This window comes from Phoca vitulina, unplaced genomic scaffold, assembly GCF_004348235.1.
Source record: "Phoca vitulina isolate PV1807 unplaced genomic scaffold, GSC_HSeal_1.0 scaffold73, whole genome shotgun sequence".
NCBI classification, from domain to species: Eukaryota; Metazoa; Chordata; class Mammalia; order Carnivora; family Phocidae; genus Phoca; species Phoca vitulina.
In genome coordinates, this window is record NW_022589776.1 from 58770 (window position 1) to 83150 (window position 24381).

The 24381-nt window shown below is 39.6% G+C and overlaps 1 protein-coding gene across 8 annotated transcripts in view; it reads left to right on the forward strand.

Moving 5' to 3' along the window:
* Positions 1-8111: 8111 nt before the first annotated feature.
* The window catches only part of DNM3 (dynamin 3), a 543403-nt gene continuing 527133 nt past the window's right edge, over positions 8112-24381 (forward strand). For all 8 annotated transcript variants that reach the window (XM_032393370.1, XM_032393365.1, XM_032393366.1 and 5 more), the window contains exon 1: positions 8112-8445. In XM_032393370.1, coding sequence (XP_032249261.1) covers positions 8285-8445 — 161 coding nt within the window. In that variant the 5' untranslated portion in view covers positions 8112-8284. The remainder of the gene's footprint in view (positions 8446-24381) is intronic.

Genomic DNA, 24381 nt, shown 5'->3' on the forward strand with positions numbered 1-24381 from the left:
GATACATGAATAGTAAGATACTTCAAGGTATTTTTATCACATATTTATCACGCAAATCATGTAAAAATTATAGTTGATCAAGAAAACCCTTTGGGTAATTAATAAAATATATTTACAGTTCCTGGGTAGATTTGGATAATTATAAATAAAACATTTAATAGTCATTTGATGCCATGCAATTTATAGAATATTTTAGTGTTCATTATTTATTTGATTTCACAATAGTTCCATGAATTAAGAAGAACAGATATTAATATTCCCATTTTACAGATGAAATTAAGGGCTAGGAGAGTGAATCACACAGCCAGTAGGAACTTGAATCCCAATCTGCTGACTCTAGGTCATGACAACTGAAATAATTTACATAAAATAAAACCTGCTCTTGTTCACAGAAAGTAACTTACCATGCATTTTTCAATCTCAATATAGGTTTGGCAAATGTAGGTACTATATATCACAAGGTTCAAGGTTTTCTTATGGGGATAATCCAAGTATGGTATGCTGAAGCAGATCAGGGAGCATCTGTAGTAGTTCTGCCTATGTGACATTGGTCAAGTCAGCTAACGTCTTTGATTTCTCTTAGTTTTCTTAATTGTGAAAGGGGAATTCTATTGCTTTCTGTTAGTTGATACTTCAAAAGGAGCTGTGACATGAAAATGGTTTGTGGGTGTATAGCAGTATTAAAAGCTGTCAATGTTGTTCATTATCACAATCTTCGGCAAAAGATCCAGGAGGGAATGAACTAGGGTTCAATTGGGCCTCACAGGGATGCATAGGGGATGAACTTTTCCAAGGTTTACGTTTCTCCTATAAAATGAAAGAGAGGAGACCATGTGCAATGGGGAAAGTTTTCCTGGGACACTCTCACTCTGGTGTGATTATGGGACGCTTTCCACTCTTATCCCAGCCCCCCTTCCTGAGCTGACGTTGCTGGAATATAATCTTCTCTAAGAGATAGTTTTTTTTTTTTTTTTTAAAAGGTTTCATTTATTTATTTGAGAGAGAGAGAGAGACAGAAATAGCGACAGAGAGCATGAGTGGGTAGGAGAGGGAGAAGCAGGCTCCCTGCTGAGTAGAGAGCCCGACATGGGGCTTGATTCCAGGACCCCGAGACCATGATCCAAGCTGAAGGCAGACGCCATCCGACTGAGCCATCCAGGTGCCCCTGAAGAGATAGTTTTTAATGGTAAGGTGTGTCTTTCCCTTCTCTAAGTGATGTTTTCCTGTCAATGTAATACTCAGAGATCCCAACAGAATAGCTCTATATTGGCAGAATTTTGGAGTCATCACAAGCTTCTTGGAGAGTAGGTATATTTAATTTTGTCCTCTCAAAACACAGCATGATTATGGCTGCCCATTACTAAGGTTATCCCCAGACTGAGACTATCATACTCTGTATTACCATTACATGTCATATAGGTGTGTGCCATAAATGCCATGGATTATTTTTATTGCAGTATAATTTACATAAAACAAAACGCACCACTTTAAGTTTACAGTTCAATGAGTTTTGGCAAACATATACATTCACATAACCATGAGCACAGTCAAGATAGAGATTCCACATGCCCCCTTGCAGTCAATGCCCTGTCCCCACTCTCATCCCCAGACTGCTTTCTGTCATCACAGATTAGTTCTGGTTTCTCTAGAATGTCATATAAATGTATTCATACAGGATGCAATCTTTTATGTCTGGCTTACTGATGCCATAGATTATGGAATATGCTTTAAGCAAACAAAATTCAGCTCCGGTACCTACCTACTAAGGAAAACCTACTAGTTTTCCTTAGTCTACAGTTTGGTGTACTTGGCTAATGATAGTTCCAGTGACTGTAGTGGCCTGAGTTTGTAACATTTCTGCTGTTTGAGTCAGAAAGAAATGCTTTCCATTTTAAAATCTTAGTTATCACTTGCCAGTTATTAGCTGCCAGTGAGTGGCAAAGGCTTGGGGATTAAGGAGCTCGTGGACTCTCCTGCTTCTATTTGCCATGTCATTTTCACCTTATATTATTACACAACACTTTTGTTGTTGACAAGCTGGTGTGTATGCAAACCAGTTATGGTTCAGCCAAATGGCATTTTTATTCAATTTTAAATTGAAAATTTGAGGAAAAAATGGAAGAGGGCAATAAAAATTTTCCATGTTTTCTCATGGAGACTAACGTTAAATTTTTGGGCACAGTTCTTTCTAGTTTTTCCCCCTAGAGAGTCCATTATGCAGATATGATAATACTATATATAAAATTTTATATCCTGCAGTTTTCATTTAATATTTTATTCATAGCATTGCTCTGTGTCAATGAAAAATCTTTATAAGCATATTTTAAATGGCCATTATAGCTTACCTATATACATAAAATATTATTATATTAATGATGATATAAAATTATATATAATATACAATTAATATATAATTATCCCTGTATATCTCTATCTGTATAAGACTCATAATTCAACAAATGAGAATTAAAAAGCACTAGGGGTCCCTCCTTTTAAAAGGAATCCTATGTGATTTCTGGTCTACTTCGGTATGTGTGGATTATGCTTACAGCAGAACACAGCTATACCTACTTGATAGAAGGAGGCACAAACTGGCTGCTAAATCAGACTTAAGTGAGTAGAGAGTGCTTCCTAACCCTTCTGTTTTAATCCCTTAAGCTTGCCAATTGGTATTTTCTGCCCTGCAGGTGTGTAGACTCAGCCATGCTTCCATGGGACTACTGGTGAGATTCCATCTGTCAGATCTCAAATTGACAGGAGTGGTAAGGGTAGGAGACTGGAGTTGTTCTTCCAGAGTTATTTTGCTCCCTGATGACAGCTAAGGAAAAATATGGGCAATAAAATTGGGAGTCTTTACTTTCTGACCCCTGCTCTTGGCTGAAGGAGAGAAGCCCCAAGAGATTAAGTGCCAACTAGGATGGCTATGGTATTGAAAGTCTGGTATTGAAAATACTGGACATTCACTGGCTTTCACAGAACTCAAAAGATGCCTGCAGACAAACTGATTTGCAGTAAGATCTAAAATCTGTCCAAGTGATAACCTTTGGAGAAAGAGCTGTAGGGCTTGAATAGGTCCTAAATTGTACACAGAGTAATACTGTAATTTACCTAGTGACACTCACAAAGATTGACATGACAAATGCTTAAAGTTTTGGTTCAGATGTTTCATAAATATTTATTGATTACTGAGCTAGGCACCGTGGGAGATATACAAGATGTGGCTCTGCAGTAATGTGACTGATTTTTTAAAAACCACGAATTCCTAAATCATATATTCAAGTATGTGCTCTTTTATTTTTTTTAAGATTTTATTTATTTATTTGACAGAGAGAGACACGGCGAGAGAAGGAACACAAGCAGGGGGAGTGGGAAAGGGAGAAGCAGGCTTCCCGTGGAGCAGGGAGCCCGACGCGGGGCTCGATCCCAGGACCCTAGGACCATGACCTGAGCCGAAGGCAGACGCTTAACGGCTGAGCCACCCAGGCGCCCCTAAGTATGTGCTCTTTTTGAGAGGTTAAATATTTTTCCAGAGATGTTGTCACTACTCAAAACTTTTCTAACTCCTTAGAGTTTGCTTTCAGCTTGTAGTGTATTTTAAAATGTATGTCTATGTAAGATACATATATTTAAACATATATATTTAATTCTTAGAATTAGCCAAAATTTATTTGGTACTATGTCCTATGAATCTGGTAGGAAATCAACATAGATAATATTCTGTTCATCTGAAATGATGTGTGACTGTAGAATACTGAGTCTGAGTTTTTGGATAAGGTTTATTAATTTCAAAGGAGATGTTCCACTGATACTGTATGAAATGCAGCATTATTGCAAAAAGCTTGTTGCTTCTCAAAATGACTCTGAAGGAAAATACTCATTTCAATAACAGTTCTGATGTGTTCATAAAAAGTTAACTTCTTGGGATGCCTGGGTGGCTCAGTTGGTTAAGCATCTGCCTTTTGCTCAGGTCATGGTCGCGCAGGGTCCTGGGATGGAGTCGCACATCAGGCTCCTTGCTCGGTGGGGAGCCTGCTTCTCCCTTTGCCTACAGCTCCCCCTGCTTGTGCTCTCTCTCTCTCTCTCTGACAAAAAAATGAATAAAATCTTTGAAAACAAAAAACAACAAAACAAAACAAAACAAAAGTTAACTTCTTAGATAGGGAGCCACACCTGAAAATGGCGGTTAACCTTTAGGAATCTTCTGCCTTGTGGCCTGGAAACAAGTGTGTTGGAGAACAGGAATTTGTATTCACCACTTGATGCTGGAGCAGGGCTGAGGTGATCATGTGATGCAGTCAGGAAGCAGGGGTGGCTGACCGGGCTCCCCTTTTCAGCTTTACACCTACCCTCAAAGGTATAGGTAGTCTTTGTGTCAAAAATTCCCCTTAGATTTTCCCCTTCGAGTTTTCGTTTTCTTTGCTGTTTGTTTTATTTAGATTAATTTATGCGAAAAGCTTGTTGAGTGTATTAAATTTCTCCTGGTTCCATGTTATTGCAGAACTGACTCTGGAAATGGGAAGTAAAGAAGGAAACCAATTAGCAAAAGTAGTTCAGGTTGGTTTCTTGAAGTAGGTGGGTGGGACTGATTTGAAGAAGTTCTGGAGAATAGAGATGACATGCATGGCTTCAGTGCACATGAAATGCAAATTTATATAATGATTATACATTCTCTGTCTAATGCATAGTAACATTGTCTTTTACATTAGAATGTGGGATACTAAGGGCAAGGGCTTCTGAGTTTTTTGTATTCCTCACAGCACAGAGCAGAGTGCAGGACAGATCATCAGGGCCTCCCCAGATGGAATTGTTACTCCCTGAGTCCCATCTTGTTTCCCCTTTTTTCCTTTAAACAAATGTGGTGTCTGAATCCGCTCAGGCTGCCATAACAAAATATCATAGACTGGGTGGCTTAAACAACAGAAGTTTATTTCCTCAAAATTCTGGAGGCTGGGAAGTCCAACATTAAGGTGCTGACTGATTCGGTTCCTGGTAAGGACTCTTTTCTTGGCTTGTAGATGGCTGGCTTCTCCCTTTGTCCCCACATGGCAGAGACAGAGCAAGCTTTTCTAAGGACATTAGTCCTTCTGGATCAGTGCTCCACCCTTATGACCTCATTTAACCTTATTCTAAATACAGCCACATTGAGGGCTTCAACATATGAATTTTGAGGAGACATAGCTCAGTCCATATCACCGTTGGATCAGAACACTTACTACATTGTGCTGTGATAGTTTATGTCTATCCCCCATTGACTATGGTGTCCTTAGGTGCTAAGCACTGTGCTAGGCATTGAGAATCACAAAGATGGATCTTGCCCTCAAGGAGCTTATCATTAGTTGTATTTGCTTTCTATGGCTGCTGTAATGAATTAGCACAAACTTAGTGGCTTAAAACGACACAAATTTATTATCTGACAGCTCTATAGGTTAGAAGTATGACACAGATCTCACTGAGCTAAAATCAAAGAGTCAGCAGAGCTGTGTTCCTTTTAGAGGCTCCAGGGAGAATCTGTTTCCTTGACTTTTCCAGCTTCTAGAGGCAGTCAACATTTCTTGGCTTCTGGCCCCCCCTTTCTCCATCTTAAGGCCAGCAAAGTTGCGTCTCTGTGACCATTCTTCCATAATCACATCTCCCTCTGAAAGAGCCAGGTAAGGCTCTCTATTCTTCAGGATCCATGTGATTAGTCTGGGCCCATCTGGATAATCCAGCATAATCTCCCCATCACAAGGTCCTTAGTTTAATCACATCTGCAAAGTTCCATTTGCCATGTCAGGTAACATATTCACAGTTTCTGGAGATTTAAATGTGGACATCATTGGTAGGGGGACATTATTCTGCCTATCACAATAGTGGAAGAAAGAGACATGTAAATCGGAGATTCAATGCAATGTGCCAAATGAAACAATGAAGATCTATTCAGGGTATGTATATATGGGAAGCGTACAAGAAGGTAGTTAACAAATGATAGTTATAAATGAGGCACTGGCAGCAAAGATGAAGAGGATGAGGTGGGTTCTATGGAGGTAGAATGGGCATAATTTGTGTTCCAACTTGATGTAGGGGATGAGGGAGAGAGAGAGAAAAGGAGTGGAATGACTTCCAGATTCTGGATTGGGACTGGGCAGGCTTCTTGCTGAGATAGGAAGCATGCTGGAGGGCACGGTTAGTTGCTCTTTTTGCCCTTCTATCTTCATGACTACTCTGACTACAACCATGTGGTGGATGGAGGGGTGATTCCTGGAAAAGGTATGTTGGGCAGATACCCTACTAGGGATACACTTCAGTGGAGGAGATGATGCATTCAGCTTTTTCTTGCTCTTTGGCTTTTTAAAAAAGTTGAGCTACAATTTACAATGAAATGCACAGATCTTAAATGTTTAGTTCGATGAGTCCACGAATGTATACTCATATCCAAAACAAGATATAGACTATTTCCATCACTTTACAAAGATCTCGGGTGCCTCTCGCAGTCAGTCCCTACACCTCAAAGCAACCAGTACTCTGATTTCTATCAACATAGATAATTTTGCCTATTCCACAACTTCGTATAAATGGAAGCATACAATATGTACTCTTTGGTGTCTTTCATTCAACATAATGTATCTGAGATTGAACTATGTTATTGCTGTATCAAACGTTCACTCCTTTTCGTTGCTTAGAAGTATGCCCAGACCGTACTTGCTCATTCATTCATCTTTTGATGGACATTTGGGTTATTCTTAGTGTTTTGGTCATTTGGACATTTTTTACACAAGTCTTATTAGGGTTAAAGGGAACTTTATAGGATTAAATGCTGAGATTAGAAAAGATTAGTTCAGTTTTGAATAAGTTAAGTCAGAGGTACTTTTGGGACATTCAGATAGTGAGGTCCAGGACCAGTTGGAGTTCAGTCTATGGTAAAGGGGAGAGAGGTGGGCTAGCAATTTAGATTTCTGTAGTCGCTAGTCAGTATGTGGAATTAAAGCCAGGGCAAAATCCTCAGGTAGAGTATAAAGCGTGAGATAGGAAAAGGCCCATGAATTAAATCCAGGAGAGCATGTGTATCTGTTTGTAAAGAGGAACCCCTAAGTATGGACTCTGAGAAACAAACTGAGGGTTCTAGAGGGGAGGGGAATGGGGGGATGGGTTAGCCTGGTGATGGGTATTAAAGAGGGCACGTATTGAATGGAGCACTGGGTGTTACACTCCAACAATGAATCATGGAACACTACATCAAAAACTAATGATGTAATGTATGGTGATTAACATAACATAATAAAAAAAAAAAAAAAGAGGAACCCTCTAAGGAGGCTGAGCAAGCACGACCATTTATTTATCTTTGTGTCTCCATCTGCAGGCACAGGACCCGACGCCCAGGCACGTCTCAATTTGCTAAATTTAACAGAACGTGTGCAGAGTATACGCTCTTTGATAGACCCTAGAGGAGGAGATAGATGGGTAGGAGAAATGGCATGAGGAGTCGCAAAGGCCCGAATGAGTGTGGTAGAGTGAAGAGAGGGAGTGGTGCGGTGTAAGCACGACAGGCTCCACCTTTGCTTCGACGGGGCTGGGAGATGGAATCATTAGAGTTGAATAATTAGGTAGGGTCAGACTACGCAGGTCCCGAAATGGATGTCAGATGGAAGAATTTAGACTCCACAGGCCGGCCACCTTGAGAAGAGCTGGGTTCTGAAGTAGGGCGTGAGAACATGAGATTTGCTTTTAGGAAGTGACTCTGGCGGCGACGGAGGTACGGTTGCTACTGCTGGTGGAGGTACGGTTGCTACTGCTGGTGAGGTACGGTTGCTACTGCTGGTGGTAGGTTGCTACTGCTGGTGGTACGGTTGCTACTGCTGGTGACAGGGCTGAGTGGTTATCAGTAGGGCTTTCCACTGGTCTTTGGCTTTGTAGCTGAGGCTGATTCCCTGGCTAAGCGCTGTAACTGTGCGTCTGAGCCTTGGTAGCAGGAGACAGAGGTCGTGGCATCTGGCGGCAGCTGGGAGGCAGTGCGTGCGCGCCGGGCCGAGGTGTCCGTTTGGGAACCCTCGCGCGGAATTGCAGCCAGGCGGGGCGCGGATGGGGCGGCCGAGGAACCAGGCCACGCCCCTCCCGCCCGCGCAGGCGCGCTGCGAGCCGTTAGCTGTCAGGAGCCGAGCGGCTGGCTGGCGGCGGGATCCGACGTCTGCGCTGGAACCGGCTGACAGCACCCAGCGCGGCAGGGGCGGCAAGGGCGGCGCGGCCCCGGCTCCTCAGCCGGGTCACAGAGGAGAGCAGGGACCAGCGGGCGGCTGGCGACGCTGGCAGGATGGGGAACCGGGAGATGGAGGAGCTGATCCCGCTGGTGAACCGTCTGCAGGACGCCTTCTCGGCGCTGGGACAGACCTGCCTGCTGGAGCTGCCGCAGATCGCCGTGGTGGGCGGCCAGAGCGCGGGCAAGAGCTCGGTGCTCGAGAACTTCGTGGGCAGGTGAGAGCGCAGGGCGCGGGGGGCGGGGCTGGCGACCCCGCTTGGGGCCGTTGGAGCGCGCCCGGGCGGCGGGAGCCCTAGGACCGACCGGGGGCTGAGGCGGAATGGAGGGCAGAGCGGCGGCGTCCGTGGGGCGGGCGGGGTCGTCCCGGCTCCGGGCATCCTCCGTCTCCCCCCCCGCCCCCCGCGCCTGGTGGCCCTCCTGTCTGTCTTTCATCCTGCGATACAAAGCCATTTCCTCTCCGTCCTCCGGTCGGGGAGTCGGGGGAGGGGGTCCACCCGGGATCGACTTCCCCCCCGCCCGGCGCGCCCGCCTCGGGTAGCCTGGATGCGTAGCGCGCCCGGGAGCTTCGCAGTCCCCGTCTCCTCTGTTTTCCCGGCTCCACATCCCCCTCCTTTTCCTGTCAGCCTCCCCGAGGCTCTCTGTGAGGCTTTGGGGTTTTATCCCCCCCGCCCCCCGCGGAGATGCTGTCCTTCTCGCCCGGGTTCTCGGCTCCGCTCAGCTGCCTACTGTTCGAGACAGTCGTCCCCTGCCCCTAGCAGGGGAGGCGGGGTGCGAGGAGAAAGAAACCGTTTGTTGTGGTGAAGCTTCATCCAGCCACGCTTCCCCACCATTCTCCCTAAGAGTCGAAGAATAAAAGGTGGTGTGTTCGCGTGTGCACCTATTCACAGCTCCAGGCTTATGTCAGAGAAACCGAGGCACAGACTCTGAGGGGGGTGAACGTGGACTTGTGTTGCCCAGATGCCATGTCATTCCTGCATCATCTCGGAATTGACCAGCATCTTTCTCGCACGCTCTCTGCGCCCCCTCCCCCAGCATCTTCCGTTCCCTACGCTCTCATCTGTCCTGCGAGTCTTCAAGATAAAATGCTGAATCTAAATTATAGTTATGGGTTTCATCGTGACTCTTAACACAGAAAAAGGGAAAGGATTAATTTTTTTGAATTGAGAATCAGCATTTCTTCCACTGAGCAATTCGTGAGGGATTAAGTTACCTTAACGGCCTCGCCTGAGGAGTGCAGACATTTGCCAAGAAAAGCCCGTTTGAAAGCATTACGAAAGCTGAAATCTGTTTCCTATAGTAAACCAGGTAGAAATGTACAGCAGTAAGACAGTGGGCCGGAGTGGGGACAATCCAGAGATTGTACTTTACTCTTTTTATTTGGCTGGTTAAGTGATTTTAGAGTCAGAAGTTTCCTGTTCCTTTTTTTCTTTTTTTGTTAGTGTTTGGTCGTGTGTGAAATTTCGATATTCCCACATCTCCTTTGGGAATGTTAGTGTCTATAAAGTGCATATTCTTCTTTCTCAGTTGATGCTGTATCTGATGATACTCTTCTTTTTTTCCTTGTATGAACTAGAAAAGCTTAGAATCCTAATAAAAAAGTAAAATTGCTGACAATTGGCTGGTATCTTTGCCTAAGTCTCTTAATCACTTCTGTTTTACCATTTTGAGTGATGAGAAAGTGATGGTAAAACATTTTGCATACGTCATCTTAGACTAATGGTGAAGTGATGGATGAATGTGATTTCAAACATACGTGGGGCAGTCATATAACTTAATAAGGGTTTTACTTTTTTGGATTTATTGTCAATGAAATTCACTAAGTTTAGAGTGGTATCCATAGGGAAAGTGAGGCTTGAGGGCAATGTATTTTTGAATTTTCAAACTCCAGGACATTTAACATGGTACCCTAATAGTCATTTAACTACTTTTGTTTTTTAAACAAATACTTAAAGATTAAAATAGTAAGTAATTCAAATGCAATTACCATGTTTTTATGCATCTTTCATATATTTACTTGGATGGGCCGTATTATAAATGCAATGTTTGTGTCCAGAGCTTTTGAACCTAATGTCAGTTTTAGGCACATATCTCAATTCTGTCCTGACACACTTCTTAATGCTATAATAAAATTGTATACATTTCCCCTCACTAGCTATAGTCTTTTAAAATGAGAATTTCAAAAAAAGAGATATGGAAGAGTAAATTATTTTAGCTTAAATGTTTTTTATGATAGAATGAAAAATAGGGACATTATAAGCATTATACAAATCAGAGCATTTAGCAAAATACATTAGTATTTTGTTATACTTTTAAAAAAAGTTTTACCAATAATTAATTACTGTTAAAATATCAAATCAAAGGGTGAACATAGAGGGAAAAACTCATTTAATAAATATATAAAGGCTTTATTATCTGTAGAGATGACACTTGCCTTGCAGAGCTTATATATTAGGAAAAAATTAATTAAAAAGGTCATTTGACTTTAATAAAGGTTTCTGTCATTGAATTATTGAGGAATCTAATTTCTAATTATAAACCAACCTTAGGGAAAAAGGAGTTCTCAATTTTGAAAGGAGATTGGTCCTAGGCAGAAAAAAACTACTCATATTCCACTATAACCTTTTATATTTTTGTTATCCAGCAATTTTGCAATAAAGATAAGGTCCTTTCCTTTAAGGATGAAACTTTCTTCTTTTACATGTAGTTGTTTTCATTTTAAGACTCTGGCGTATGTGCAGTTATCGAATGTAGTAATAAAACAAGGGGTCATTGCTTGTGTGAATTGTGTTTGCTCTCATTTAACCTTGTTCTCTTCAAAATAATGATGCATTTTCCTCAATATTTAACAATCCATACTTAATGGACTATTTTCTTCTCTCAGATATATATTGACTTTTTTTTGATAGCACTGAATGAATTTGGTTGTGAATGTGTTTACTTCATTTAACTGTAGCTGTAAAATCCAATTTTGGGGTGACAAGTTTGAGATTGTTATGAATAAAATGAGTCATGAATGAACTACTTGTTTGTGATTTTCTTTCTGAAGTGATGAATTTACATATTAATGTAATATAGTGTGAGTAACCAGATTGTTCTTTTGGTTGTTCAGATGAGATATAGACTGACAGTGAGAGGCAGCGTAAGGTCTAATGAGTAGAAGCTGAGACCCATGGTGTGAATATAGGGGTTCATTATCCGGCGTGGGGGTCTGCCCATTTGTCTGGTTTGTGTATGGAAGAACTGAATTTACTCACCTACTTTCATATCCAATTTTTTTTTTACAGTGCAGTGAGATGATGATGATAGTGGTTAACATTTATTGAGAGCTTGCTATGCATCTGGTGCTATTCTAAAGGCTTTTACATGGGTAATCTCATTTAATACTCATAAAACCTCACAAAGGAAGGTACTCGTGTGAGTTTCATTTTACGGAAGAAGAAATTGAGATTTAGAGAGTTTGAGTAACTTGCTGGTGGCTAATTTAATTGAACATAAAAACAGTGGAGCTAGGATCCAACCTGAGGTGTCTGGGCTCTATCCCATACTATAAAACTTCTGTGCCATATTGCTCCCTCCATACTTAGATTTACCAAATCCTCTGATAAATACTTTTAACTTCTTTCTTTGATCACACTTAAAAGCACCACCTAAATGAACAAGAAGCTGCCATATTAATAGTATTATTCATATTTATTTTGGTCTACCTTGCCTCATTTCACAGATTTGAGGCAACCCCTTAGGCAGAAACAACATTAGTTAAAAGATAAGTACTTTTCTTTACTATATTAGACATTCTTGAAGGGAGCTCCAGCATGTAATTGGGTTGTTTATTTAAGTATGTGTTTAGAGTACATACAACTTGTTTATGGAGGTGTTAAATGAAAACTGTACTAGTTGCTAATATGCAAATGTTTTATAATGATATACTTGTTAAAAACATTAGTTTTTCAATGCTAATTATATAGGCAGAGAATTCCACATTATTTTATTCTAGTCTGAGTGGTAAATAGACTTTTAATTTTGTACAACTAGAGTAGGTTTTGTGATTAATGATTAAAAAAAGACTTTTTTTTAAAGTGACTATGCTGAGGGAGTGCATTTCAATGTGGAAATGTCAAATGTATATTTATTTAATTATGATGTTTGAAAGATAGATATGTTGATTATCTAATTAAAGTTTTTTTGAGAGAGAACCTTAATAGCCATTTGATGCTGTTGTTGCAATGGACATAACCAGATAATTAAAAAAAAAAAATCCGTAAGTCATTTATATGGCTTAGATAGACACTATTCTTAAGTCCTTTGACTGATTTCAGGAGAGTAGTTAAAAATTGAGGAGGGAAGAGTTCTCCAATTGCAAATGAGATTAGGCATAGAAGCATTCATATTCGTAAAACTTCTTAATTCAGAAATAGGTTTGTATTGAGGGAAAGTATTTTTTTAAATATCAAAGCACCTGAATTAGTGGATATTTTTCAACAAATGCCAGGTGTTAAAATTATTAGGTAAATGGGTGCTAACAATTAAGTTGTGATAATTTTTGAAAATTGTGCTTCATGGTTCCCAAGAGTCCATTTAAATAAAGAATCGGACACATGAACTTTTTTTCATCCAACAATGAATTGCTAAAACCTGAAATTACAAAGATATTTTTGCTGAATTAACATACATAATGTACTTCAGGTTTTCACAAATTTACAGTTGGTAGGATTTAAGTACTACAGTCAACGTAATTCTTTTTTATTAATAGTATCTGAGAAGCAATACAACCAGGTAAACTGGCCTGGATAGGATATCTCTGTTTTGAAATTTACTTTTGGTTAACAGATATCAAAAAATGCACTTGATTAACTTCTTTAAGAATGAATTTGAATAGGCGGTCATCCAGAACTTTTGAGGAATGGAGACTTATTAGTTAGCTATGCTATTATGCTAGAGATTATTGGGTTATCTACAGTTAGTATATTAGGTGTTTTTCTTAGGTAGTAGTACCTTTTATTAGGGCTAGTAAATGGAATTAAATTATGATGTTTTATTTATTAATATAATTTATTTGATATTGAGGGGACTACAAGCAGCTGAAAGAAAAAATGATTTTTTTTCTCTCCCACCAGAGCCAAGTGGAGAGAGCCCTGAACTAATGTACTGTATAGAATAATCCAATTTTTTTCCTGTATGGCCAAAGTTTTGCCTACCTCTAAGTCTGCTTTGTAATTTCTCCCACTCTGAGCATTAATTGATTAATTAATTAATTAAAAACATTCTTTTTAGAGAGGGGGTAGGGCCAAAGGGAGAGAAAGAATCCCACAACCCTGAGATCGTGACCTGAGCTGAAATCAAGAATCAGATGCTTAACGCTGAGCCACCCAGGTGCCCCTCAGCATTAATTTAAAAATCCCAATGGATTATATAATACTAAACATATTTATATAAAGTGGAAGGAAGAAGGAGGCCAGTGTTTGTTTAGCCTTACTGGGTTGCTAGCACGGACACTGTTAATATACTTCCCATGCTTTCCTTACTTTACCTGTTTTCACATCCCCATGTCAATAGAGGAAGAAACTCAGGGTTAGAGAGGAGTAATTTGTGGAGGGTCACATGGCTTGTAAGTGGCCAAGCTGAGATTTAGCCTTGGATATGACTCCTGTTGGTACTCTTGAGAAATATGAGCAAATCAAGTCAATGAGCATGTATTTATTGAGTTCTGAGTATACTGGTAAGAATATAGTAGGAAGTATGAATGCCCAGAAGCTGATGTATGTATAAAAAGAGAACTGACAACATAAGGTGTGAGATCTCAATTTTCAAGTGGTTTTGTAAAATAAATGCAGTTGGGTATAATGCAAACTGGGACAAAATAATTTATACTATGTCAATTTATTTTTACAAAAAAGAGAAAAAACCTTGAAAACCCACAATTCTGAAATTGAATTGGGATATAAGAGGAAAGTAGACGATATATGAGTTTCCAGTGTCATTTGGCAGCTGGTGTCATTTTAACTCAAGGCTGCATGTACTGAAGTATCGATGTCAGAGTGGGGAGGTGGTTATCTGTGTCTCAGTGTCTGACTCCACAACAAAGCATTGAATTTAGACTATCACTTTATCATGAAGAGATACCATGTACTGGAGAGGGCCTGAGAGAAGAGTAGGAGGAAAGAAGAAAGGTTGGAGAGATTAAAAATATAACTGGATGCAGTGAAGGCTAAGCGAGAGTGGGTTGGATTAGGCCAACTGCTTTATAAGGACCTCCAAGGCGCTAATGCTGAAGGGAGTGGAATTCTATTCTTCTTTTTTTTTTTTTACAATAAGGCATTTAGTTAAAGTAATGAAATAAATCGAAGACAAAATGTCAGGGAAAATGTTCTAAAGGCAAACCTGAGAGTGGAATGTGTTGATATTGTTTAGAAGTGGGGGAGGGTAAAGGAAGAGAGTTGACACTAAACGATTTGCATTTCATGAGTTAAACATTGTTCTGGCAAATTAGAGGGTTTATTTATTTATTTATTTTAAAGATTTTATTTATTTATTTGACAGAGAGAGAGATAGCGAGAGCAGGAACACAAGCAGAGGGAGTGGGAGAGGGAGAAGCAGGCTTCCCGCCCAGCAGGGAGTCCGATGCAGGGCTTGATCCCAGGACCCAGGGATCATGACCTGAGCCGAAGGCAGACGCTTAACAACTGAGCCACCCAGGCACCCCTAGAGGGTTTATTAATATGAAGTTGGTGTTTTTGTTTTGTTTTGTTTTTGTTTTTGTTTTGTCATAGGTAGCTTAGCTTTGCTTTTATCAGTAGCAAGGACAGGCATTTCACTAGGTTCTGTAAGAAACTTTCTTCTGTCTTAATTTCTTTGCTAACTTCCTAGAGCTACATTAGGATACAGAGAAACCAAGAGATTTGCCCAAGGTTGGAAAGAGAATCAGAGTTGAGTTTGGAACTTGGTGTTCAGAACTGGGAGCCCTGTTGAGGTCATCATCTTCTTTTCCTCCTCTTATTGTTTTAAAGTGCCTCCCTCTTACCCTCACTCTGCCTCCTCCTCTTCCCATTCCTTTCCATTGGACCAATCTTTCCTCCTCCTTGACATTTCCCTCTATTATTTTACTTGATAGCACACCAGCAGTGAAATTTCATCCCCCCAGCCCCCGTACAGAACAGTGGAAGGAAACAGGGAGCAGGATTTTTGTCAGGTTTAGGCTTAGACCAGGTAATTTGGCTGAGATAATATACATTAGTATATTTGTGACTTTTAGGAAACAGGCCCAGGGAGAGACTAAATGAAATAGTGGATGTTTTCACACATTATTAATGTTTTCCCAACAGATGGGCATATCTAGAAAGTTGTGCCTGGGATGGTCACTGATAGACCTTGCTTAAACCAAGGAAAGCTTCTGAAAAGTTGAGGATAAGTAAATAATATAAATCTGGAAAGGTTGCTATTTTAAGAAATGAGTGAACTTTTTGGTAAAATAAAAGATATGTATTGGGTAGCAAATCCTCACCCTTCAATTTTGCCTGTTTCATATTTTACTTTTTTGTTTGTATTCTTAGAGTGAGGCCCATTGATATCATAGAAATTATTTTAATAATTAATTTCAACAAGCATTAATATTGTGTTAAATCCTTAATGTTAATTGATTAGAAAGGCAAGATAGTTGTTGAGGAAAAGGAGGATATATTTGATCCATGAATTATGTGAATGATACAGGACAGGTTTAGATTTTGTTTTTCTCTGACATCCCTGCTGAAAGTCCTTTATTTCTAGAAATTTAAACTGTGTGCCTCAGTGCTCTTTTGTGACAGGTCTCATTTTCCTTTCCCACTGCTTCAAGGTCATGATATACCCATGAAAAACACATATATACCTATTAGAAGTGGGTAGGGCTTCTGAAGGACCTCATTGTCTATTGTTTCAGTGGCTTGGAATTGAAAAGACAAATCCATTTAAATTAGTAACTTGGTGGGTAACTAATCTTATTTACGGTATTTCTTTTCTTCGATCTCAAAAAGCCAGTATTTGAAAAGGACTCATCATATCCTGGTAATAGAGTGCAGGCTTTGCTCACTGGTGTTTCAGTCCCACTTCTGACTCTTGTTAGTAACATGCTCCTCAGCAAGGCACTGAACCTCCCTGGGACTTAATTTCCTCATCTGCAGTATAGGCATAGTAATACAGAATTTATTTTTTTATGTGCGTGTGTGAGTTCTAAGTAAGATAATGTATAATGTATGGCCCATAATATGCATTCAGTGAATGATGACTGTGATATGATGATTTATAAGAAAAATATATATTTGATCATTCATATGACCAAAATATATTTCTTTTTTTTTATTTTAATATTTTATTTATTTATTTGGGGGGAGGAGCAGAAGGAGAGGGACAAGCAGACTCTGCTGAGTGTGGAGCCCAGTGTGGGGTTTTTTATCTCACAACGCTGAGATCATGACCTGAGCCAAAATCAAGAGTCAGATGCTCAACTGACTGAGCCACCCAGGTACCCCCCCCTTTTAAGATTTTATTTCATATGACCAAAATATATTTCTCATATTTATTTGGTCTTCATCCATGGTTCTTGTCTTACAGCTCACAAAACCCTTGGAATTTCCTGTGTTGAGAGTGAGCAAGGTGTCTTTTTGTTATGTTAATGAGGTGACTTGGAAAACACCTAAGGATGGGGGCTGCTTGTCAGTGGAGCTTACCCCATGATTAGGGGGTTGGAATTTTCAGTCCTATCCCCCAGTTTCCTGGGAGAGGAGACGGGTTTGAGGTTGAATCAGTTGCCAATAGCCAATGATTTGATCAGTCATGGCTATGTAACGAAGCCTCCATAAAAACCCAAAGGACTGGGTTCGGAGAGCTCCTGAGTTGTTGAACACATGGGCATTTAGGGAGTCTGGATCACCTGGAGAGGGCATGGAAGCACCTCGCCCTTTTCCCATACCTTGCCCTATGCATCTCTTCCATCTGGTTGTTCCTGAGTTATATCCTTTTATGATAAACTGGTAATCTAGTAAGTTAAATGTTTCTCTCCACTCTAGCAAATTAATTGAACCCAAGGAGGTTCAGATTGGCATTTGAGGTGTCGGGGTACAGCCTTGTGAGACTGAGCCCTCAACCTTGGAATCTGATGCTGCCTCTGGGTATGGTGTCAGGATTGCATTGAATTGTATGACACCCAGCTAATGTCCAGAGCACTGCTTGTTGGTTTGGGAACCCCCTTCCTCACATTGGAATTGGTACTAAAACCCATTTAATGGCTACTAGTCTAAGTCTTTTATCTAGACTGGAGGTTTTCTGAATATTTTTAAAAACAAAAATAAATTTAGGAGAGATGATAGACACTAATGCATCTTTGCAAATTCTCTGTTTTGTGCATGTTGGAAATTACAGCTTCATCAAGATACTAACTTTTAGATCATAATAACTTAGGGTATATATGGGCCTTCTTTAGAGAAAGCATTGCCCACATTTAGCATTACCATAGTGTATTTCTTTTGTTAAACAGCATAAAACGACCTATATCCAGTTTGTGTGTTCTTTTCTCCCAAGAGTTCCAAAGAACTTTTCCATTTATTCTTTTATTAATCCTTACAATATCCCTGAAAGGAGAGTAAAGGCTTGTTTTATTAACTTCAATTCAGAAATGAAGAAGATTGAGCTAGAAAAGGTTAAGTGACATGCTAGGGTTTAAATGGTGATACTAGAGATAATGAATGCAATAGAATTAATAACATTGCAATAGTAGAATTAAAATGAATTTTGCTGAAATTTTCCTTCGTTCTCCCAGAGAATAAATTTTAAAGAAAGTATTTGATTCGATGATATGGAGTAAACCATTCATAGCATATCTGTATCTTTTGGAAATATTAGATGAAATTGTAGGCAAAGCTGGGGGTAGGAGTAGGAAAAACATTGGAGAGTCCAACTGGAGAAGCAGGACTACTGAGTAAGAGTATGAGCTAAGCCCAAGGAACAGAAAAGATCTATAGCCAAGGGATCAGGAGGTAAGGCAGAGAAATAGTTGTGTCTGGTGTTATTAGACCTTAGAGAAGTACTGCAGTTTGTATAGTAGAAGTTGAAGTAATATCCAGTGACTATTTTCAGTGGAAAAACTCGTATTCTGACTTGATTGACATTCTCACAGCTTACTAACCACCAATTTCAGCTTCGAGCTAGTTAACTGGTTCCATTTGGAATGACATTATCTTTGTGTTACTAGGTATGCCTCAGAACATTTGTGTAAGAATAGCTTTGGGTGTCTTATCCAGAGGAACCTTAGAGATCTGTGTGTGTGTTTTTCTGTTTTCTGGTTAATAAAACTGAGATTCATCCTTTTCATATATTTAAAAGATGGGGAAAGGCCCGCAGTCTATTTTCATGGATCCTAGCATTACGATTCTGAATGCTCCTTCCTGGACAACAACCATTGTGTGGTGAGACTTTTGCATTTTCATCTAGAAATACCAGTATAACTTTTTGAATACTGATTACAGTCCTTGTGGATTCAATTTAAGAAACTTTACATGATCTGTTTACTTAATCCTAACAAAAAACATGCGAAACTGTGGGGGGGGAATACTTGATTTGATTTATCTACTATGAATATTATATTTTCCTCAGGGATTTTTTGTTAAGTTGTTGGAGAAGGGAAATGGTAGAAGGATTATGAGTCTCTTACTTCAAGAACAAGAGCAGGAATGGGAAGGAGGAAGTCTTGCTTAGTGTGAGTGTGAGTGTCTACTATATTGCAGGGAGATAGGAAGAAAAAACAGATAAAATCTTAATTGCTGAGGGAATTAGGAATATTCATGAGTTATTTAGTTTGAGATGGATGTTAAAGGGTTACCTCAGGTAAGCTGAGGCACCATGGGTGAAAGCAATGAGAGCTGGGGTTAGTCCAGTATATCCATCACCCTGCTGGTCTTCCTCAGCTCTTCCTATCTGATTTAGAGGCCCCTCCTCGGGTCCTTGTTCATACCTTCCTGCACAGGGATCTTACTGCACAATTGGTTGCGTCGTCTGTCTGCTCAACTCTTTGCAGCTTCCATGAAGTCAGGAGCTGCATTTCATTTCTCATTTTCATTTAATGCTGTATGAATTTGCAATGTGATTCTGTATATGCCACTTTTCCAAGCTGAATTGTACCTTCTTTACCAATAAATTGGTGTTGGACTAGATCAGTGTTTTTCAAACTGTGGGTATGACATATTAGCAGGACATGGTATCAATTTAATGGGTTGTGACAGTTTTTAAAAAATATCAGTGTACATCCCAAGTAGTAATGATAAGTACCATACATTATTGGGAAACTTTTGTATTAGTTATGTATTTGTATATGTATATCATGCTGCAGTATGAAATTTATTTCTTACTACAGTTGTTCTCAAAATTGTTGAATGCCTCTGGACTAGATTAAGTCTAATATTATTTCTAGTCATTTATTTGATGATTCTATATTTGTGTGGTAGGACAAATCTTTTTATTATAGAAGGCACAATTCACACTATACCATACTATTTTACTAGGCGACCTAAAATCGAGATAATTTTATTATTTTTATTTTGTTAAATTAACTATGTTTTAATTGAAAAAAGAATAGGTACATGTGTTAAAAACTCAGACATTTCAAAAGGATATACGATAAAAATTGTCCCCCCCATTATGGTTTCTTACTTGTTAAGATGTTTCATTTACCTGAATACCTGCCAGATTATTTCTGGGTTTATATTTTCTTCATATGACATTTATTTGATTTTTGAGGACAGAGAGAATTTAATAAGCTTGTTTGGTTGTAGGTAGATGATAAAACCAGTTGAGAAAGAATATGTTTGAAAATTCTATTTGCAGATGGATTTATTCATTCACTGAGTCATTTACAGTCATAGTTTTGAGAGTCTACTATATGCCAGAAACTATGTGAGGCTCTTCGTATAGAACAGCTCCTTCAAGTAACTTGGTGACCCAGTAGGGTACAAGGGTTGATATGCACTGTGCTCTTATTATTAGGGTAACCAGGCTAACGATTCTAATGTGAGGCATTTGTTAGAAAGTAGTTGGTGGTGTCATGATGTTGTCTCCAAATATTTGAGGAGCTGGTAATTGGAGAGGGATTAGATTGACTTTATGTCCCTAGAAGACACAGAACAAATGGGTAAAAGTTACAGGTAGACAGATTTAAACTTAACGTAAGGGAGATTACTCAACAGAAGAGTTAAGAAATGGAATGTGTCCCTGTAAAGCAGTAAGTATTCCATCACCGGAAGGATAGAGGCCAGGGATTAAAGACTGACTGGTTCCTTGGCAAGGTGTAGATGGGAGGCAGCTTGAGCAAAAGGACTTTGAAGTTCCTTTATAACTTAAAGTCTATGATTTGGCTTGCTGGGTGTCAGAGAGCAACCTGGCTTTAAAAAAAATGTATGTTTTCTATAGACTATTTCTAAGTAGATAACAAGTGTCAGACATATAAAAGGGTTAAGACCTCCCAGGGTCCAGCCTTTCTAGGCCTTCAAAAAATAGCTGTGGATGTAAAAAAACTGGAATACCTCACAGAATGACTAGTTCCATGAAGCAGCTATGAATAAAATTGTTTTAGTGATAAATTGTATTATTCTTTGAAAAAAATGGAATAACAGCTTGGGGGCGCCTGGGTGGCTCAGTCGGTTGGGCATCTGCCTTTGGCTCAGGTCATGATTCCAGGGTCCTGGGATGGAGCCCCACATCGGGCTCCCTGCTCAGCGGGGAGCCTGCTTCTCCCTCTGCCTGCCGCTCCCCCTGCTTGTGTTCTCTCTCTGTCTCTATCAAATAAACAAATAAAATCTTTAAAAAAATGGAAATAACAGCTTGATTTTAAAATCTGCTTTAACTATCCACCTTTTTTCAGTGGTGTACTAGCCTAAAAGCTCTTGAAAAATCTGTCTTCTTTTTCATTTCTAAAATCCTCTTCCTAAATTTAATACATATTGGAATTTCCTTATTCGGAACATTCTAGTCCAGGTCCTCCCCTACACCTAGAGAACTCTGACAGCATCTTGCTCTCCCATTTCCTCTGTTTCTCATTCATCCGTTCCATGCCAATATTGCTGCTTTCAGATTAATTTTCCAATACACAACTTTCATGTCACTGTCCACAGGAACTTGCAGTTACCACCCACCTTTTCAAATCTCTATGTGATTTTCAAACCATTTTACCTATGTAACTTTTGTTTTCCACTCCTCTGCAGTTGTGTTTTCTTCTCACTTTTCTCATCTTTTCTGTTATAAAGTGGTCATTTCTGATTACATAGGAACGAGCATGGCTGGGCAGAGCATGATCTTTTGTGACCAAAAGGAATTCCAGCAATCAACGCATACTTGCTTTCTTTGGGATGAAAAGGCAATTAAAAAGTATTTGCCCTCAACAGAATCTAATGAAGACTAACATAGAGTGTACTCCAGAACTCGTGAAGTGTTGCGCTGAAGAACATGCAGTCTCTGGGGCCAGACTGCATTCACATCCTAGCTTTGCCACTTACATAGTTCTGTTATCTTAGGAAATCACTGAACCTCTTGGTGCCTTGGCTGCCTCCTCTGTACAATGGAGTAATAGTAGGACCTATCTCATAGAGTAGCTATGAGGATTAAATTAGTTAATACACGTGAAACACTTAGGACAGTGTCTATCGCATAGCAACAGTTCAGTGTTTATTACTGGGGATGGAAGTTTAGACAGAATTTGGGGGCCTTTAGAATTACAGAGTGTTCTGGATGATTAAAAGAAAATGGCACATCTCTTTGGAGAGTCTGGGAAAGATTTCATGAAAGAGGTAGGCTTTGAAATGAGCATTAGAGAGGAAGAATTTGATAAGTTGAGATAGGGCCAAAGGCAGAGGTAAGAGGCCAGATTGCAGCCTTCTCTGACCTCTTGATGACTTTAGGGTTGGTTCCATGCTGTTGGGCACTTCAAGGTTTCTGACTGATTTACATGAGTTTTTGGTCCCCGAGGCAGACTGCAAACTCCTTACTGGTATTCCCCACAGTATCTTGTACATTTCTGTCTTAGGTACTTAATTTTTATGGAGTCTTCACTAATTAAATTGTTGACCCGACTTCAGATGGGTTATGACTGGGAATGAAAGATCACACTCACTTTTAGTAAGATATATATATTTAAGATTTTATTTTTAAGTAATCTCTACACCCAGCATGGGGCTTAAACTCACAACCCTGAGATCAAGAGTTGCATTCTCCACCGACTGAGCCAGCCAGGCACCTCAAGAGATTTATATTTTATACTTATGAGATAAAATTGACTGTGTTTGATGAACTAATGCTCTTAGCTTGATAAACTAATGTTCTTAGCCCATGTGCCTTAGTTTTTTAATTATCACTTCTCTCACCTTTACTTCTCTATCCATTTTCTTAATGCTATAAATCTACTTAGGATTCTCCCATTTTAACCTCTGCCCTCTTCTGCTGTTGGCTTAGCTCCTTCCTTATCTTTGCAACCTTTACTTTCTGAACTCTTACTGTCTGAACCCAGGAATCAAATAGATTTGAATTACAAGGTTTAAATATACTTGACAGACTGGTCTATCCCAACATCTCCCAAGGCAAATATGTGGATATCTGTGTAAGATTTACTAAAGGGACCTGTCAAAATAAGGGTTCCTGGGCTCGACTCATGGTGACTGACTCAGTGGGTCTGGAGTTAAGCCAGCAAAATCTGTATTTTTCAGAAGTTCTCCTGGTGCTCCTAATAAGCAATCAGATTTGGGAGCTTATAATTACCACTTCCACAATTCCTGTGATTTCTGCAGCTGTGGATAAGGAATGAAATGTATCTTCCAAAACTAATGATGTAATGTATGGTGATTAACATAACATAATAAAATAAAATTTAAAAAAAATGTATCTTCCATTCCCATCAGCATACTGAAACTGCCCTTGCCAAGGTCACTGATGATTTTTAAACAGCTTATTTTACTAAGTATTTCTGAAATTGATCACCTATGCTTAATTTCTACAACCACTGGGTTCAAGTTGGCATCATTCATCTCCTGGACTATAGCAATGGACTTTATGCTTTTGCCATCTGTAACCCTATAACCTAGCTTCCACACAGCCATAGCATGATTGATATGGAATTAAAATTAAATGATGTCACTATCTTGGTGAAAACTCTTCAGGTCCTAATGCCAACCACATAAAATCCAAGGTTCTTGGCATGGCATAAAAGGCCCTGCAATGACCCAGCCTCTCCAGGTTATCTGTTATGCCTGGATCCAGCTGCTTTTCATGCCCTGTACACATTCACCATGCTGTTTCACATTTCTTTGCCTGTATCACATGAGTCCCTTTATAAGGAACAATGTGATCCTTCACCAGGCTAGCTCCTATTATCTTTAACTCAAGTTTCCTTTCTCCTCTTCTCTTGGGTACCTCAGTTACCTTCCACTTTCTCATCTTTCCCAAGTTACTTGTCTCTCTTCTAGGCATCATAACTGTGAGTAGTTTTCTAATGTTATACTTATTACATTGTATTAAATTATTTATCTACTTCTATCATTATCATTCTGAGCTTCTTGAGGGCAGAGCCTGGGTCACTTTTGGCATATAGTAACTTTTGAATAAATATTGAGTGAATGAGTCAACAAATACAATAGAGAGGTTTCAACCTCTGTCATACTGATTTATCTGCAGCATATGATGTTGTTTATTGAACACTCTGTGTGCCAGGCACTGTCTTAGGCAGCAGAAAGGCATTAATAAGTGAACAAGCATACTCCCGGTCATTGAAGAGCATGTGGTATAGTGAAAAGATCAACAACAAGCAAATAAAAAGTGTATAATTATAACTTAGTATGGATGCCATGACAGAAATGATCATGACACAGTGCTAGAGCATGACAGAGAGGGATATTATTTATAGGTTGATCAAGGAAGCCTGGCTGGTCAGGTGATATTTCAGCTGAAGGAAAAGGCATTAGATATGGGAAGAGCTAGGAAAAAGCATTCCATGCAGAAGGAATAGTATGTGTTAAGTCTCTGAGGTGTCAAAGAGCTCTGTGTGTTGTAGGAATTTAAGGTAAGTTGAGCTAGGGGGAATTATGGCAAGGAAAAGTAGCAGAAGGGAGTTTAGGTAGACTTTGTTGGTGTAAAAAATAGTTTAAATT